At 37.0% G+C, this 17697-nt stretch overlaps 1 protein-coding gene across 1 annotated transcript in view; it reads left to right on the top strand.

The window, feature by feature from the left end:
* Positions 1–805: 805 nt before the first annotated feature.
* INPP4B (inositol polyphosphate-4-phosphatase, type II, 105kDa) overlaps positions 806–17697 on the top strand; it is a gene marked incomplete at its 5' end in the record, with an annotated part of 94277 nt that continues 77385 nt past the window's right edge. Inside the window, 3 exons of the mRNA XM_010077821.1 lie at positions 806–960; positions 10849–10979; positions 17510–17614. Coding sequence (XP_010076123.1) covers positions 806–960; positions 10849–10979; positions 17510–17614 — 391 coding nt within the window. The remainder of the gene's footprint in view (positions 961–10848; positions 10980–17509; positions 17615–17697) is intronic.

A 17697-nucleotide genomic window follows, 5' to 3' on the forward strand; every position in this document is an offset into this window, starting at 1 on the left:
GGGGGGAAGGGAGGAAGGGAAAAAATAACCTTGCAAAAGATTGAGTAACTTGGTTTTCCCATGTCAAGTTACAATAATGTTACAGTGTGTGTAACATATTTACAGGATTGTTGTATTTATTGCTATATAGCAGCAGTCTCTTGACCATGTCAGTGATCAAGTTGACTTTAAAATAACTCTAAACGGGCATCCTTTTGACCATGTCAGCTGGTTTTAATGCGGATGCACACCATCTATTTGTGTTAGTGACTTCTGTGTGTGCGTATCATTGAGAAGATATATCGGATACAGCTTAATGCTGAAGCATGCTTCACTTGTCCTGTGCAATTTATTAGTGATGTGAGTGATTCTAGCACATGGTAAGCAGTGGCATTAATTGTATGTGGGTTCATTGTTTATTTGTGCATTCTGTTCTTCCTAACTGCACCTTAAGTGTAAGAATAGAGAGCATAATTTACATTCTCACTGCGCTGAAGTGCTAAATTCACAGGATACCTACTGTGCGGGTAAAATATGATTTATATACTACACTAGTAATACTTTTACGCTGAAGTGCTAAATTCACAGGATGCCTACTGTGCGGGTAAAATGTGATTTATATACTACACTAGTAATACTTTGTCCTCCACATGCTGCTATAATAAATTAAATAGAAATTTAATGTTTTTAATAGAATTTTAATGGTTCTAAAATTAATTCTGGAAGCAAGGGGGGAAAATAACATTGGGTTTTTTTGATGAAATTGCTGTCATAAGTTTTCAAAGAATCATATAAGCACAGTAAAGCAATGATATAATTTTTCCTCTCTGCAGTGTTAAAAAACCCGATCTGTAAGTTATATAGGTTCCCTACTTCTGACAACAAGTGGATGCGGATCCGGGAACAGATGGCTGAGACCACCCTCTCTTTCCATGTTCCGAAAGAACTGATCAATCTGCACATAAAGGAGGATATGAGAAGGTAAGGATGAAGTAGCAGTAATAGTAAATACTAAATTTTATTTTTCAGAGTTGGAATAATGTAAGAGATGAGCTAAAAATATTAATTTGTAGTATGAAATAGGCAAAATATAGTGACTTAGAATTTACAGCTGTAACTGAACAACAGAATTGATTGCTCAGAATTTCTAAGATTCCAGTGAATTCCGAAGTTCTGAGCAATGAACTGCGCTAGAGTGCAGTCATCACTTTAAATGCGTGAGCATCAACATTTGGTTAGCAATATAAATACTCTGAAAATTTAACAGTTTATAAAGCAACAATACATGACAGGGATGTGAACTACATTTTAGTGTGTTTGGCTTTGTGTCTGTACAGTGCTAATATCACAGACAAACATTATGCAAGCAGTGGAGAATGACATGTTTGTAGTTAATAAAGGAGCAGTGAGAATATGAAGTACATTCCTCCAGTGTAAATCAGCTGGCATAAGAAAAGGATACTAAAGTAATGTCAGCTTGAAACCTTTGCTCACGTTTGGCTTTGTAACCAGGAGGGACATCTGAGGATCGTTACAGTATATACAGCCTGGGAAAAAGGAAGAATAGGGAGCACTAGTGTCCCAAAATCCTTTGTATGTCCAGATTCCCACTGCAGGGACTAAAATGTCCACAGGCCCTGAACCTGTAAGTTGTGTTGATACAACTTGGAGAAGGCAGCAGTATTTCAAGCAGTCCAGGGCTTCCCTAAAAGCATATCTTCTTTTTCATAGAATCACTGAATGGTTTGGGTTGGAAGGGACCTTAAAGATCATCTAGTTCCGACCCCCCTGCCATGGGCAGGGACACCTCCCACTTTTCCAGTGATAATGCATGGTGTAGAAGAAGAGAATACCTCTTTCCCCATGAAACTTGTTTCTCACATGGGTGGGCATCTGGTGCCATGTTTAAGTGTACCACTCTGAGCTAGCGCTGCGTCCCAAAGCCATCTTGTGCACATCCAGGCACTCCCTCCTTAGCAGCCCTTCAGAGGGCTTGCCTGTGGTTGTTTACAGTGGTTGGTTGTCCTGCAATAGGAGCTGCTCTTCTTTTTTATTCACCCCATCTGCTGCTTCTGTATGATCTTTTTATGCCAATAGAACAGCATGTGGGAGACCAGAATCTTGCTTTCAATAAAGTCAATGGACTGATACATACTTATGCATGGTGATGATGAGTTATAAAAATCATATGAATTGTTATAATACTTTATTTTATTCATTTAATACTGTGTTTAGGCATTTATGGCCTGATCTCGTTTGAGAATACTAATGTATAAGGGTTTTTTAGTAAGCATTAAAAATAGATTATGGAGTCTTGCACCGTTCATCCACTTACCAAATTTTCATACTCACCAAAATAAAGAAAAAACTTTGAGTAAGAAACATAAGTAAAAGTTGCTCAAAGATCGAGGCAGATGTTTCTGATTTTCCTCACTGCTGATGCGATTAGCTATTCAGCCCAATAGAAAATGTGGGTGTGACAGAGAGAGAGACAAAATTATTATATCTGTCTAAGGGAGGAGGTGAGACCAACCAAGAGGAGCAGCAACTTTTTGTAGAATACCAGCAGATGGTGGGAACAGGGGCATCTGTGTCACCTGCCGTTGTATAAGCATGTAGCTTGGAGCTTCTACTTCATAGGTGCTTTGCTCTTGAAGATAATTGCAAAGGTGTGTGCTCTTGTGGAGCTGTCACATTTGTAAACGAGTACAATGATGTTAGGAGGATGTTGTTATGTTAGTTCTTGAACTCGTACAAAACTTACACTGTATGATCTTGAGGCTATTATTTTGTGAAGTATTTTTCTCTGCATCTTTTTTCTCCAGTTAGTGTAAAGGAATAAACATTTTTGTCTCAGATTTATGTCTCTTATCCTCAGCCTGTTTAATTTTGTTCCTATTGTGGCTTGAATATAGTCAGGTCTGAAGCAATTACCTATTAAAAAAAAAATAATCCAAGTGAAGCGCTAATCCCATTAGTATTGTATTCTAAATTGTAATTTAAATTTCTTTTCCTCATGGCTCTTGAGATTGTTTATCTCTTGATAAAATGCCAGTGTTTGTTAGTCAAGCTTTTTCATTTACTGACTTGATACTCTGAAATATGTAACCTCTGACGGTGTTTAACTTTCTTTTTCAGCATGAAATAATGTTTCTAAAGATACTCGCGCATTAAAGATTTTATCTTTCAAACCTTCTTGGAAGATATTTTAATAGGAGCTATGCAGTCATTTTTATTGTACTAATAAGGGTCATACAGTCTGCTTTGCTGATATTTATTAAGAAGTTATTTCTGCTTGCTTCTCGAGGTTTTCCAATGAGCCCTTTCCCCTGTTTTTAATATTTCTTTACGCAAATCTTGTCTAGATATTCTGCATCTATCATGGAAGATTAGCCAAGTAGTTCTTCAAACCTAGTGATTGTAAAAAAGATTTAGTAGTTCACAATAATTGTTCACAAAGTTGGTCAACTCATGTAATCTAAGCTTGCAGTTGTAGATGTAGCTTGTGTTGCACTCGATCAGCACAGGTAGAGAATTAGGAGCAGCTGCTGTACACATGTGTTTCAGATTTGCCAATAAAGTTCATTTGAGACCTTTGGGATGAAACTCAGCTTTGGCTAAAAGGAAATTCCGCCTACTTATGGCTGAATTTGGCCCATGGCATTTGTGGTGACAACCCATAAACAAATTTAAAGGATAAATTGCTGAACTTTCCTTGAACCCACTCTCCAAAGGACACTCAGGCTTTCCTCCTGCATCAGGAATGGCTGCTCTGTCCCAACTCCAGTAGTCTTTTCTTGTGCAAATCTAGGCTGTTTGTTTTTCTTTCTTGTAACATTACAGAAGGAGAACAAAGTTCAGACTGTCTGAAGATGTATATTTTTCTGCTACCTTTTAATACACATCTTCTGTAGAGAAATACAGACCCAGGCAGAAATGCCATGTGTTGGGAGTAGGCATTGATTTTTCTGGACCTTTGCATGTTATTTTTTTACATGACTTATTTTTGAGCCAAAAGCATTGTATTGATAGAGGTAGTAGCATAAAGAGAAGTTATTCTGAGTAAATGTACCGTGACTTCTGAAGCTGTTTGAACTGACCACATTTAGATGGGCACTGTTAATATGCTATCCACTTAAGGACTTTTAAAACCTTACTTCAAGTAACTACCTAGCACAAATTTTGACAGAAATAATTTTTTCAACACTTAGAAATCCCCAAACATGTCAGTATGTCAGCCCTAACGTATGCATATGCAGGATTTACCCCACTGTGCATCAAAAAGGCTGGAAAACCTTTCTCTTCTTATTCTCCATCAGTTACTGCACAGAGGAATAGAAGTACATGAATGTAAGTGTAACCTGAACTTGTGTGAGCAGTGTTTAAACAATTGCCCCCCTCAAACATGATCAGTTTTAAAAACATTAATTTATAAACTAAAGGATAAAATATATTTTAATGTATGAATACTGTGTAACTCTCTGTAATCTTGATTACACTGCTCATAACTAATTTTGGAAAAGGTGACCTCTGTGAAAGTCTGAGAGGAGTTTTCGTGTCAGACTTAATGAAGTAAATTTGCTGGGCTTTCTTTTGTTCTTGGGTGTTTAAGTTTGTAGTGCTGGGAGTAACATTACCTGATTTCTTTTGTGATAGTTAGCTCTACATACCATTGCCTGTTATTTAGTAGTGCTGGAAGCTATAAAATGCTAACTTACGTGATGACCGTGCTGTCAGAGAGGGGGTTTTGTTGTTGTTTTCTGCAGAATCCACACAGATTTTAAGACTCCAGAAAATCATTCCGTACCAGTCAGCAATGCTTCTGGGAGACTGGCTGCTAAAATTTCTAGTTGTTATATTTGTGCACAGCATGCCCTGGTCTCAAAGAAGTCCGCATTGAGCCAATTATAGAACTGGCAGGTCTTATTAGGGCCTCCCACGTTATACAGAAGAACAATACAAAACCAAAGTAAGCAACAGTCTTGTTCTCAAAATCATAATTAAGTTAGCACCCTGAAATTCTGACATTTGAGTTTTTACATTGTTAACTAGAGATTCTGCACTTACAGTACTTACCTGTGGTTCTAATAGCACTAAGTTGGGTGTCATGTTGCCAGTTCATGTCAGTGGGGGAGCAGAGAATATGAATTAGAGGTGTTAAGGCATTAAGGTGATTAAAACACCAGTTGTTTGCAAACAGAGAAGGACTTGTGAGGGATGTGGTGGTTGGAGGCCGTCTTGGGCGTAGTGATCACGAAATGATAGTTCTCGGTTCTCAGAGAAGTAATGGGGGGGCTCAGCAGAACTGCCACCTTGCACTTGTGGAGGGCAGACTTTGGCCTGCTTAGGAGCCTGGTTGAGAGAGTCCCTCGGGACAAAATTTTATTTCGTTGCTTGTGGTAATGCAGATCCTCACTGTGTATTTTCAGTGAGGCACTCTGATTAATAAAGTAACGAAAAAAGAAAACAGAAACCCACACAACTTTTGAAGTGCTTAAGTAATCATGCAATTAATAATGTGCTAAATATTGCCACATATGATTCCAAGATAAAAGAAAGAAATGAAGTTATAAATAAAAAACTATGAGAGTAAAATGTCATAAAGCTGAAGCAACATTGTCATAAGCTGATTCCAGTGTTTCCTGATGAAACAGTAAAATTTAAAAAACAAACAAACAAAAACCACCTAAACCAATGAAACAATTCTGTACACTATTGCTAGTTACAAAAATATAATTTAGGATTAAAGTGTAAACTCCACAGATGCCATTCTGAGTATTACTGAATTTGAGACTCTCTGCAACCTTGTGATGCAGGAGAATTATCCTTTGCTATTAAATGCAAATCATAGAATTAACCTCAAATGATCATGCTGTTCTAAGATTTTGAGTCTTTCAGAGATAAACTCAGCTAATAAAATATCCAAGGAAGGGAAAAAGTTTCAAGGCAGGAAGGAAGAAATGGGTTTAATTTAGTTTATTATATTGTCTACACTTTTGGATAATAAAAAGGGGATGGTGGTATATAGAAATGCAAAATGAACTTTAAAACTCCAGCTCTCAGGAACAACATAAAGTATTCTCAAGCCTTGGTAAATCCCAGCCTGTTCTTCACAGGAGAACATGGAAGAGAGAGAGAGTCAGACATGGAAGAGACAGGGTTTAAAATATTTTTAATGTGTTTGGTAGTTTCTTTTTTTTAAGGCTTTTTTGTTGTTGTTGCTGCTTTGTTTTGTTTGTGGTTTTGTTTTTTAAACAAATGTTAAAGGAATGCAAAAGATAATCATAACCTACTTTTAAGTTTTTAGTTACCTGTCAGGTTGGGCTTAGCAGAACCTGAAATAGTTTTGGGAAATTTTGCAAGAAGAGGAAAAACAGCTTTTGTTCTCAAGAGGTTCTAAATGAAAACTATTAGGAAAGAAAGAAAAATATCCTCGTATTCATTTTTGTGGTAGCTTCCCCAGAAGAGATTAAATCCTCCTTAGTAATTATTTGTCTGTTATAGGAACAATGTAGTAAAAGGGCTATGACTCTTTATTCCTGCGGAGAAGATTATATTGTTTGATGGGTTATTGCCTGTATATCACAGACCCATAACTTGGGGTAAAGAAAAATGAGTCATTTTATCTGCCTTCATTCTACATAAAAAGATTAAATGGTTATCCATAAACATGTACACTTTAAAGTAAAATTTGTTAGGAAAAATAATTCCTGTGCTCCTTTCCTTAGAAGGAAGCTTCTAAGCTTCCTTTACTTATAAGTGATTGAGTCATGCCCCAAAGCTTATGGTTTATATTTTACTCCAAAGCTCCTGTTTGAGAAATATTCAGAACTGTCACCTTTATAATATTATAAAAGTTTTGCAAATATAATCTGCAGAAATGTCTCATCTTGCTTTGAATCCTGATAAGCACTTTGCTTCTGATGGTTTGTGAAAGTGGATTTCAGATGCTAATATTGTTTGGTGGAGGCAAAAGCATTTCCTTTTTTTGGTTTTGCATTTGTCATGTTTGTTTCACTGGGAATTGTATCTCTGGATTTTTGACGCTGAATGAATCAAACGTTTCTTCTTTGTCTTTGTACAGAATTTCTGGTTTATATGCTTTTATCATATGTCCTCTAAATAATCTCTTCCTTATGTAAATACACCGATCTTTTCAACTTCATCTTTCAATTTGTGAATATTTGTGCTGTGTCCTTAAAAATGCAAGTTGCTATTCCAAAAAAAAAGAATAATCAGATTCCAAAAGGTTCTTTGAGGGAATGCCTTCTTTTGACTCATCTTGCTCATCTTAATATCTTGCTGCTGGTTTTTGATTGTCACTGACCACAGGTTTTCACTGTGCTTTCCACAACAGCGATGGGACTGTTGAAGCTGGTGGTAGTTTTACAAAAACAAGTTGATTTGGAGCGTGATTTCAGCATTAGGACTTTCTTCAAATAGTTTTTGAACATAATGCATACCACTTGTTCAAAGTTCTCCTTACAGAATTCAGTATTTTGCATTTTCATCATTTAATGTGTTTCTTTTAGACTTCTAAACAGTTCCTATGTCCTCATATCCAAAGTGATGAGTGCATGGCACAAAGCAGAGACTGCTTAAGTAGAGATTATCAACATGAATAATACAGGAGATTCTGTATGCCTCTTCCAGGTAATTCTAGTAGTTTACTATATGCACATAAGATGTGCTTAAAAACAAGCAAACAAGTATGAATTGGTAAATCACAAGGCAGAATATTAATCTGTGCCTTAGGTGCTCAACCATCATTTGAGGATGGGTTTCATTGGACACTTTCTTGGAATAAAAAAAATTGCATGTAGTTTCACTTTAAGTCTAATGACAATGATATTTAATTTCTAGTAACCTTAGAACTGTATCCAGTCAATGTTTACAGATCTCTGGTTGCCCTGAGGTAGCTGTTCAAAAAGCAAAGCACAGATACTTCAGGCGCAGATCCTCCCAACCCATCCTGCACATCGCTGTAACGGCTTGTGCAATGACTGCGCTTTCCAACAGCAGGGGAAGGCCTGAGTCCCCTAAAGGACAAAGTGCCCATGAATTGTTGCTGTGGAAATTCTAAGTAATTCAGAGTAAAAGAAGCTGTTGGTTTTTAAGTAGGAGCGTGAAATGAAGGTCCGTGACAGTTCCAATAGTGTTGTGGGATCCTGAGGGGTCTCATAACTTATTGTTAGAGTTTTTCATCTCTTTAGAATTGTGTTGTGTTAGCAGCAATGATCATTCATCTTTAAACTAATGATCAGCATAGTATGTAGTGCTTTCAGCAGATCAGAATCCAATATTGAATTTTTCTGCCATAATGGCAGAAGAGAGTTTTGAAGAAAGGGTAACAGGTCAATTTAAATTCTTTAATGGGGATCTGCTTCCAGTTGTAGTGGAAAGTGCTCAGTGAAAGCTGGCCTAATTAGTCTACTAAAGGAAAGAATGGATGTGAGAAACAGAAAGTACCTGAGAAAGGTGTAAAAATAAGCTAATTAAATAATGTTTGAAGTGGAGGAGGAGGAATGGGACAGCCTGTAGAACCAATATATACTATAAATATTAATTTTATTTTATTGCACAGTTGTTTGACACAATTGCTGGTTGAAGTGTGTGTTTTAAAGTTACTCAATGAAATAAGTCCTGGTATGAGTATTATAGTATTATTCAATCAAAGATTTTTTTTTAATGTTATTGTGGGTATTAGAATGAACTATAAACTTCAAAATTTGAGAAGTACCCTATTTCTTCAATCTGATTGTTTGCTTTTGGGAGGAGATTGTCACAATAATGATGATAAAGCTTGGTACTATGCAGTATTGATGATGGGCTTAGATATAGAAAAGATAATTCTGTTTTCAGCCCTAACTCAAAACACAGTTGTACTGAGTCAACAACAGCAGTGACAAATAGTTAAGAACTCAAAAGAGACAAATAGTATCAAAATCCTATATGTCTGGGATCCATTATTCCATTTGAAAAATAGATATAAAATGTGCAAGAAGGCTGATTTCGGAGGATAGCATCTGTGCCGTATAATTATCTCATACTTTTGATTTTACTGTATTTTTTAATGGAAATAATTTTAGAAAAGGTATTATTTAAAGTTTCTCTGCTATATATGCTCTAGATTACTATAAATCTGCATGCTTGCTTTATTAAAATGTTGCAGATAAGATGTGTCTTTTAGTGACATACTAGTGGCTGTATTTTGGCTTTAGTAACGTGTTTCTGAGATGAAACAAATACTAGCCTTGTTGACAATGATAAGAGCGGGGTTTGGCATTCCTTGAAAACGTGTTAAAGTTAATATGGTGGGATTTGATATGGCTGAAAATGGTGGGTTTGTCCTCTTACTGCTGATGGTTCTTGTGCTATGGCGCTGCCAGTTTGTATCGATGGAGGAAAGCTGAACTGTTGCACCTACTTCTGTTCTTCAGGTTAAATGAATTGGGAAAAAGTAATCATACATCATCAGTAAACTCCAAACAAGGTCATGAATTGTAATCTTTGTTCCCGTTTTGGTACTTTCAAGGACATGCATAAATAAACCAAAATGACTTAATACTGCTTCTGGTGCCATCATTTTGAAGTCGGTTGTTGTATTAACTAGGAGCAGAATGATGCTGATACAGCTTATTCTAATACTGTTCTTTCTAATGCAAAGCTGATAATGATGGGGAAGGCATCAGTGTATCACTGTGGGGCTCTTCTGTTTCGGAAATAGTTTCAAGATTCTTGACTAGTGGTTGGACCTGTTGCTGTAAGTGCAGCTATGTTTGTTCCTGTGCTGCAGCCTTGTTCTTTTTTCTCCTCCTCTCTGCGCCCTCTCCCCCTGTTTTTCCTTTTACTTCAGTAATTTTTCTGCATGCGAGAGCTGTCCTCTGGACGTCTTTTTTGAGACTTGCAAGAATTGCAGTGAAACAGTTTGCTTGGTACTTTCAGAAAAATTAGGAAAACTAGCTGATTGTGTTGCAAAAGTTTTCTCTCAAACAATTCCAATTGTTTGAAGACTCAAGATCTTTCATTTTCAGTTTCTTTAAAAGCAGCTCCCCTGAGTGGCTCTGGGAGAGATGTAGGATAAACTTACTTTGGAAGTGGGGAAAACAAACAGAAAGCGCAGTGTACTGTAACTAGGGTTGTTTGTGTAGGAAATTAAAGTGATCTCTATTTCACGCAGGTCAGCTCTCAAGAGTGTACAGGAAAACTGATAATTTGCTAAAGGATTTCCTTTTGGATTTTCAGTGACATGTTTGGTTACCATAACACTGCTGTTTTGACCTGATGAACACAGCTGTAAGACTGAAGATTACGTTTTAGGGGACCAGTGGGGTTTTTTCGTTGGTGTGTTTTGTTTTTAACACTAAAGAAATGGGAGGGCTGCCGTGTGAATTGTGTTTCTGATGTGTATGAAAGTATCCAAAGAATAGAATGTACCAAAACAGCCATACTGGAAGCATTGGAAAAGGAGCAAACTTTGTGTTCTTTACAACGGTGTTTAATGCTTCTTCACAAAAAGTTAATTGCAGTGAACACAGCTCTCTGGAGCATGGAAGCTTTTTTACCTCCAGGGAAGAAATAATATTTCTGTTTGCAGGCCATTGCATTTGTACCAGATAAATTTTGAACACAAATTACTCTATTAGTCACTGATTTGACGTTCTTTATTGTGTGGCTGACAAACAGAGCTGAAATCAGCAGATTTTACAAGGGTAATAAGCAGACCCAAGGTAATGATTTTATTTCTATTAGGAAGCGCTTTTGGTGTTTTTTAACAGACTGGTTTTAGATTAATTGGATTAATTTGGAAATGAATATTAATAGATTAATGAGTTAATTAGTTCCTTCTCTTTTTGCTTGCTGGTACAGGAATCAGGAACTTAAAGACTTGGGAGAACTTGCTCCTCACTGGGACAATATGCGCAAAAGTGTTATTGCTCACTGTGATCAGATGTTGAGCATGTACCAGGATACTCTTGCGGAGCTTGGAAAGCATACAGGTATGAAAGCAGCCCCTCCTCTTCTGCAGAAGTTAAGAATTATCTAGGTTGGTTGTTCTTAAATAGTGGCATATTGATCAGATATAAAACACATAAAAATGAAGCATTTGTAATCATTATATCTTTGAGATACTCAGAGGTGCCTTATTTCCTCTTCCAATTTTTTTTCATGCATTCCAGCAGTTTTTCAGTTAACGTGGTACGTGGTTCCACAGCTGCCAAAAAAAATGGGAAAAGTGTGTGTGTTTTAGTTGCACGTTCCCCTGACTATGCTGCTCTGCTAGTATTCAGTTCCGTCTGCCAATGGAAACTGGCCTTAGAGGTAGTTTTGTCAATTTTTCTTGAAACCTAAATTAAGTTACATTTAACAGTCTACAGGATAACAGTGAGGTGTAGCTATGCTTTGTAGTAGTTGTCATTGCACGTGTTGTGCCAGAAAAGTGCAGAATTAATACGGGATGGGCAGTCTGTCTTCAGTCTAGAAGTACGTTCTGCCTTGCCTTTTTTTTTTTTTTTCTTCATATGGAGACGGTGGTCTTCTATTCTGATGTGCACTGGCTGCTTTTTCAGTTAATATCTGCTGGGGTTCTGTGGTCAGGAACTATAGTGTGTTGTAGTGTCTGTATGCCAGTTGAATAAGACAGCATCAGTGACAAATGTGCAGAAAAGGCAGCTGGTCTTTTCCTCCTGTAGTAATTCTTACTCGTAAAAATAACAAGAAAAAACTGCAGAATTAATTATTTCTTCTTTTGAATTTCTTTTCTTTTGATTACTCACAAATCATTCAGGGAACTTGCAATGATTCTTCTCTATTTTGTGAGACTACTGAAATAATGTCTTGGATAACAAAGTATTTTGAGCAAACAAAAATTAGTCTGTTTATAGCGTGCCTTTCTGCCTCTTCCTGCTGCCCACCCCCTTCCCAGGTTTTGAGGTATTCTGGAAGGAAATAGGCACATTTGTTCTGAATTACTACAGAGGCCTTGTTGGCATTGCTGGTGTCACATTTCTAACACCAGTCCTCACAATCACTGTCTCAAATACATGTTTTCCATGACCGTGCTGCTATTATTGCTTGCATATGCTGTTTCACTCTCTATTCTCAACTTCAGATGTTCCCACTGTGGCCTTTTGCCCACGGTTGTGTGTGTGTAGGTGTAGCAGTGCCTGTCAGAGGTAAACACTGTGCATTGTGTTACGTATACGTAACTTTGCAACCTAGAATATTTTTGGGAAAAGGGATACATTATGGTTATGAATATTTGTGAAAACAGAGGTATAAATGATGAAAGCATCTTTTGAAATATCATATGTATACTTAAGGAGAATTTGCAGTATTTTCTTAATTATTTCTAGCTTTATACATAGCCCTGTAAAAACAAAGAAAACTTTTTTATGTGTAGTGAGAAATGGAGCAATTGGGTTTCAGTTCACAGCTAAATAATTTCTTATGGAGAATCGTGAACATTTGCTTTTGCGATAATGAAGCTGCTGCATTTAGTAGGTGAGACACAGATCTTTCCCTTCCCAACTAGGCATTAAGACTGTACTTTTGTATATCATCTTCTAATACAGGACTGAGCGTGGTATTTCTCATTGCACATTGCTCTGGGATAGCCTTCTTGGTCACAGGAAAAGAGAGATCCTGTTTCAGTCTGTGAACAAAAAGCAGTCTTGAACTGAAACTAAGCACTCTGGGAGCAGTTGATCACCTACTTAAATATGTGGGGGGAAAAGCTCATGTGTTAAACTAAATGTTGCGTAATAATTTGCATTTTGGTTGCAAAGTGTAATTTCTTGTATTTGTGATTGTTTATCGTCATCAGAACATTCCAGTTCTGATTTTGGCAGCCTACTGCCTCATCTAGTGTGACACTTCCTGTGGTTTTTTAATGCTTTGCTAATTACATTTTGAAAGCACTCCATAAAGTATCATATGCAAGGCAATAAATACAGATCATGAAGGAATCAATGTAATAATTACCACTTGCAGGAAAATATTGAAATGACCTTTTGAGATAAAGAAAAAAATAGTGTGATCTCTTATGCATAAATCCTGCAAGGCCTGTTTTGTGCCAAGTGAATTTGAGAAGGGTCGGTGATGTTAAATGGCCTGTCTGAACTGTGGTTTGAGGGAACTGCAGTGGACCAGGGAACCTGAGGTTTTTGAAGAGGACAGAACAAGCACATACACAAAATGAGCAGGAACATTTCTCCAAAAGTGAAACAAGGCAGAAAACTAAAGCAAGTTAATAATTGAAGATGAGAAATAATGAGGCGGTGTTAATTTGGAGGCCAACATTCAGGTACATACCTAAATCTCATTTCTTCAACAACTCTTTTTTTCCCCTTACTAACACGCTGCTGGTAAATTACTTGTTTATACTTGGAAAAACCCTGATTTTGGATCTTGTGTAAAAAGTTACTTTAAGATTCAAAAACTCATTTTATTCTGATTAGTGGGATATGTGCACATTGTAAAGCCAAATAATAGCACAGTCCTTCTAATGAAGACAATATTTACTTTTAATCCTGAATTATAATATTTTTGTTCTTATGAAATCACAAAATAAATGAGGTGATAAATCTTCTGGGTAGTGAGTGTTCCTTTCAAGTTGTTTCATAGAGGTCTAACATTTTAAAAATTATAAATATAAAGGGGGGTGTATTATGTATACCTATTTAGAGCCAGACTAAAACCGTGAATCTGCATTTTGATCCTGTAGGCGATATAAGATTTGTCTGCCCAACAACAAACAAAATCCAGAACAGACTCTTAGATGCTTTGGCTGTCCATTACTTCCCTTTAACCTGATTTTTTCGATTCCTAGATAATTTGCAGCAAGTAATTGCAATTCTCTCTGAAAAAGAGTTTAATCTCCCTGGGTACAGTTTTCAGAAGCTTGTCCCTACTTTTTTCTACAGGAATAGGATGGATGTGGAGAGAATTCATTGCATGTTTTAAGAGGTCCTGGTTCCTCTTCCATTCCCATTCAGAATAGTTCTTCTCGGTAAATGGTACACATGATAACTTTAAAAAATAAGATTATAGTATTTGATAAGAAAGCAAGACAAACACAAATTTTACTTCATACTGTATTTGCACGAAAAATCATGTTGAGAGAACATTGTACAGGCTGGAAAAATGCTAAGATTAGAGATGTGAGTACAATATGTGGAAACACCAACTCATTGACCCTCTTCTCCCAACTTGGTCCATCAAAAGCAGGGTTAATGTTAATGTGTTTAGCATTTTTTGCTTTGTTACTCACTGAACAATTGCTTTCCTTTAACAAGGGGCTTTTTACCTTGTTACAAACAATTGTGAAGTACCAACTCCATGTCAGTCATCTAGGTGCAAATATCTCCAGTCTCCTGTTGTATCAGTGTTAGGGAAGACGCTGTTCACTCATAAGCCATGTACAGAAGGGGATGTAGCATCTGCAAATAAAATTCTTCCAAAATATTCACACATTCCTCCTACAGACTTGCATGTTAGGTTTTCTGAGAGATACTGCTTCATGCTCAACTGAGCTATTTGTGGAATTTAATGGAGATGGCTGTTGTTGGTAGACCACTTAATTTGTTTCTAATTTGAGAGACTGCAGTGAAAGTGACGGGAGACTGCATTAGTGTTAGACAGCAATTTTGATTTAGCAGCATATTTACTGAAAATGGAAGTTTAAGGAAGTTAAGAATATTTCAAATTTGCATTGTTTTGGCAAACAATTTTGTCTGCAAAAATATGACATAATTCTAGAGATGCCAAGTATTTCTCTTTCAAGGAAATATAATAACAGGAATCTAGAAGAGTTAGGTAACATCAAAACAAATCTTTTCAGGTTCCTCTAAAACACAGATTTGGTGCTTTTGGGAGGGTTTAGAACTTTGAAACCTTTTTTATTTGTTTCAGTTTAACCTGGAATGATTTTTCCTTGCCCCCTTGATTTTATTTTTTTTTCCATTTCAGTCATCAAACTGAAAATTCTATTATCCATCCAGCTCTAGACGGAGAAGAAAAGACAGTCAAGGTTAAAGCTAAATATTGCTCTGGAGAATTGGACACTCTCCCTGCCTGTCACCAAGTTCCTGTGTGACACTAGGCAAGCCAGACTTCAAAAGTGGTTAGTGTGTGGTGTTCCTTTTTGGAAGCCTGGCAACAGATGGAAGCAGTTCTGCAGAAGTGCTCTACTTCTGGAGGTAATTCAGCTCAGTTGGAGCTGTGCTTCCGAAATGGAAGGTGATGTTGCACTCTAATGCGTGCTCTGCAGACCGAGATCCTCCATATCTCATACTGATGCATTGTTTCTTAAAGGCTTTGACCTTAAGTCATTCTCTGCCCTTAGAATGGATAAAATTAGAACTCTTTTACTCAGCTAGTTAACATTATTCTATAAATATTTGTAAAGCCCTTAGAAACTGTAGTGATGCATGCAGTAGGCAGGTTTGGGGAAATTAATAATCCATTTTTTGTGGGAGGCTTGAGCAATATATTTGAATCCAGATACAAAAGTAGAAGTTGGAAACAAAATATTGAATCACTGCTTCTGAAGTGAGCCGCAAAGGCCCTAAACATTCAATGAGCTGGGAAATGCTAGCATGTGATACATCATTGAGGTCTATTTCACAGTTCCTCTTCAGGTGGATGCCAGATGAAGGTTTCATCTGTATTCTGATATTTCCTAGCTTGGTAGAGTTGAATCTTGCAACAACTGTTTTAATAAAGGGAATGTAAATTTCTTGGTCCTTAAATACAACTTACCCAATTATTAAAAACTAAACCACAAAACACTGCAAAACTATACTATAACATCAGTTTTATCATAGAAATGGTATCTCAATGTACGTTTGCCAATATTAGATCCACTGTATGGATCTTTCCTACTTGAGTAAGCAGAGTAACTGATAGCAGTGGGTGGTTGTTATCCCATATGTTTCTGGCACTGGTGGGGAAGGGATTCTTGCTTCATGGGTCTTTCCTGAAAAGAGGAATAGCAAGACTTGGCAATGCTGCATCTGTTTTACTCCAGCTCAGGACAGAAGTGTACTGCAGGGAGGGCAGGCTCTTCTCCTCTTCTGCCTCCTACTCTTCTCTTGCCTGGCCCATGTCATCTGCTCTCATCTTATCCTCCTCTACCAGTGTTTCCTTGTCTCAGATCCAGTTATTCCTTAACCTTTGATATTGGTCTCAGATAAATTCTCATAAATGATCTGCCCCCTTTCTGTTTCTTTCATAATTATTTATAGTCTCCTCACCTGCACTATTATGACTTGTTTTGTGATACAGTTTGAGGTCCCTTCATTGCTCCCATAATACTGTCTTTCTGCGCTTCCCAGGTGCAGGTTTCCCACTGCTATTCCTCATCATTGGTGACTCCTGGTTTCAGCCTGCATCCCCAGACTTCCTATCAAATGTGGATCTTTGACTCCTGTCAATTGCTTCTCTTGCTGCCTTTGCTCTTAATCTCTGTCAAATGATCATTTTAAGTTACAAAGCTGAGGTAGCAGCCTGAGCTGGCTTGGCTGGTCTGGAGCGTCATTGGTGCCCTCTGGCAATGTGGTTTGCATTGGGTTTGCAATGCTTAGTTGTGCTGGAATCCATGGCAGTTTCAACAGATAACCTCCAGCAAATCTTGACTGAGCAAGTCAAAAAGAAGAATTGCAAATATTTCTTTTACCTTTCTTTGCAAGAAAAGGTTGAACCTTTCCAAAGATATTTTTATTCCTTTTAAGTCCTGTTTGAATCAGAGGATTTTTACTCCAAATGATTAATAGTTGGCAGAATGATAGGGTGCTGAAAAAGTGGTCTAAGTAAACATTGGGCTGTCTGAGTGAGAAGGTAGGACCACCTCTCTCCTAATCTAGACTCTTTATTTATATATATGCTGTATCAAGTATCTCCAGGTAAACTACATTTTCATATTGTTGGGCTTTAATTATATTCCTTTATACCACCATAGAGTTACTCATAATGTCATCGTTTTGAAGTATGCAACCAGATGATTTTTTTTTTTTTCACAAAGTGTTGCACTTCTTGGGATTCTGGCTTTTTAGACGGAAAACTAATTTATAGCTCTTCTTAATCTAGTTTATCTTTATTTGAACTTTCTAAGAAGAATGTATAGCCTAGTCAATGTAATACTTTTCTAAGGAAAAAAGAAAAAGGTTACTTGGTGAAAAAGTAGTACCGTCATAGCTCTGTACCCCTGTGGTTTTAGCCCAGAATAAACATAATGCACATTAACTGTGGCATTGTTTCCAACAGACCAATTTCAGAGAGAAGGAAAAAATGTCTATCACCTAGAATAAAAAATTAGATTGTTCTGTGAATTAAAAGCTGTTTTGTTGCTTGCAATATGGATACATGCTGAGACTCAGTTAGTGAACCATTCTTCTCCTAATATACAATCACGCATTAAAAGTAAATTAAAGAAAGCTGCTAACATACAAGTATTGTCCTCACATTAAAAAGAAGACAAAACATCTGCTGGGTGCTTAAGATAATGATTCTTTAAACTTTTGTTTTTCAGGTTCTTCCTTCAAATCAAGCTGTAGTAAAGGAGAAAAAACTTTAGAATTCATCCCAATAAATCTCCATCTGCAAAGAATGCACGTGCATAGTCCTCGATTGAAAGGTACAGTATATTCTGCAAAGAATCTCCCTAAGTATGACAAAGTATGCTTTGAAATACATTCAAACTTGAAACTAAGAGGCGTG

The sequence above is a fragment of the Pterocles gutturalis genome, unplaced genomic scaffold (assembly GCF_000699245.1).
Source record: "Pterocles gutturalis isolate BGI_N339 unplaced genomic scaffold, ASM69924v1 scaffold13178, whole genome shotgun sequence".
NCBI classification, from domain to species: domain Eukaryota; kingdom Metazoa; phylum Chordata; class Aves; order Pterocliformes; family Pteroclidae; genus Pterocles; species Pterocles gutturalis.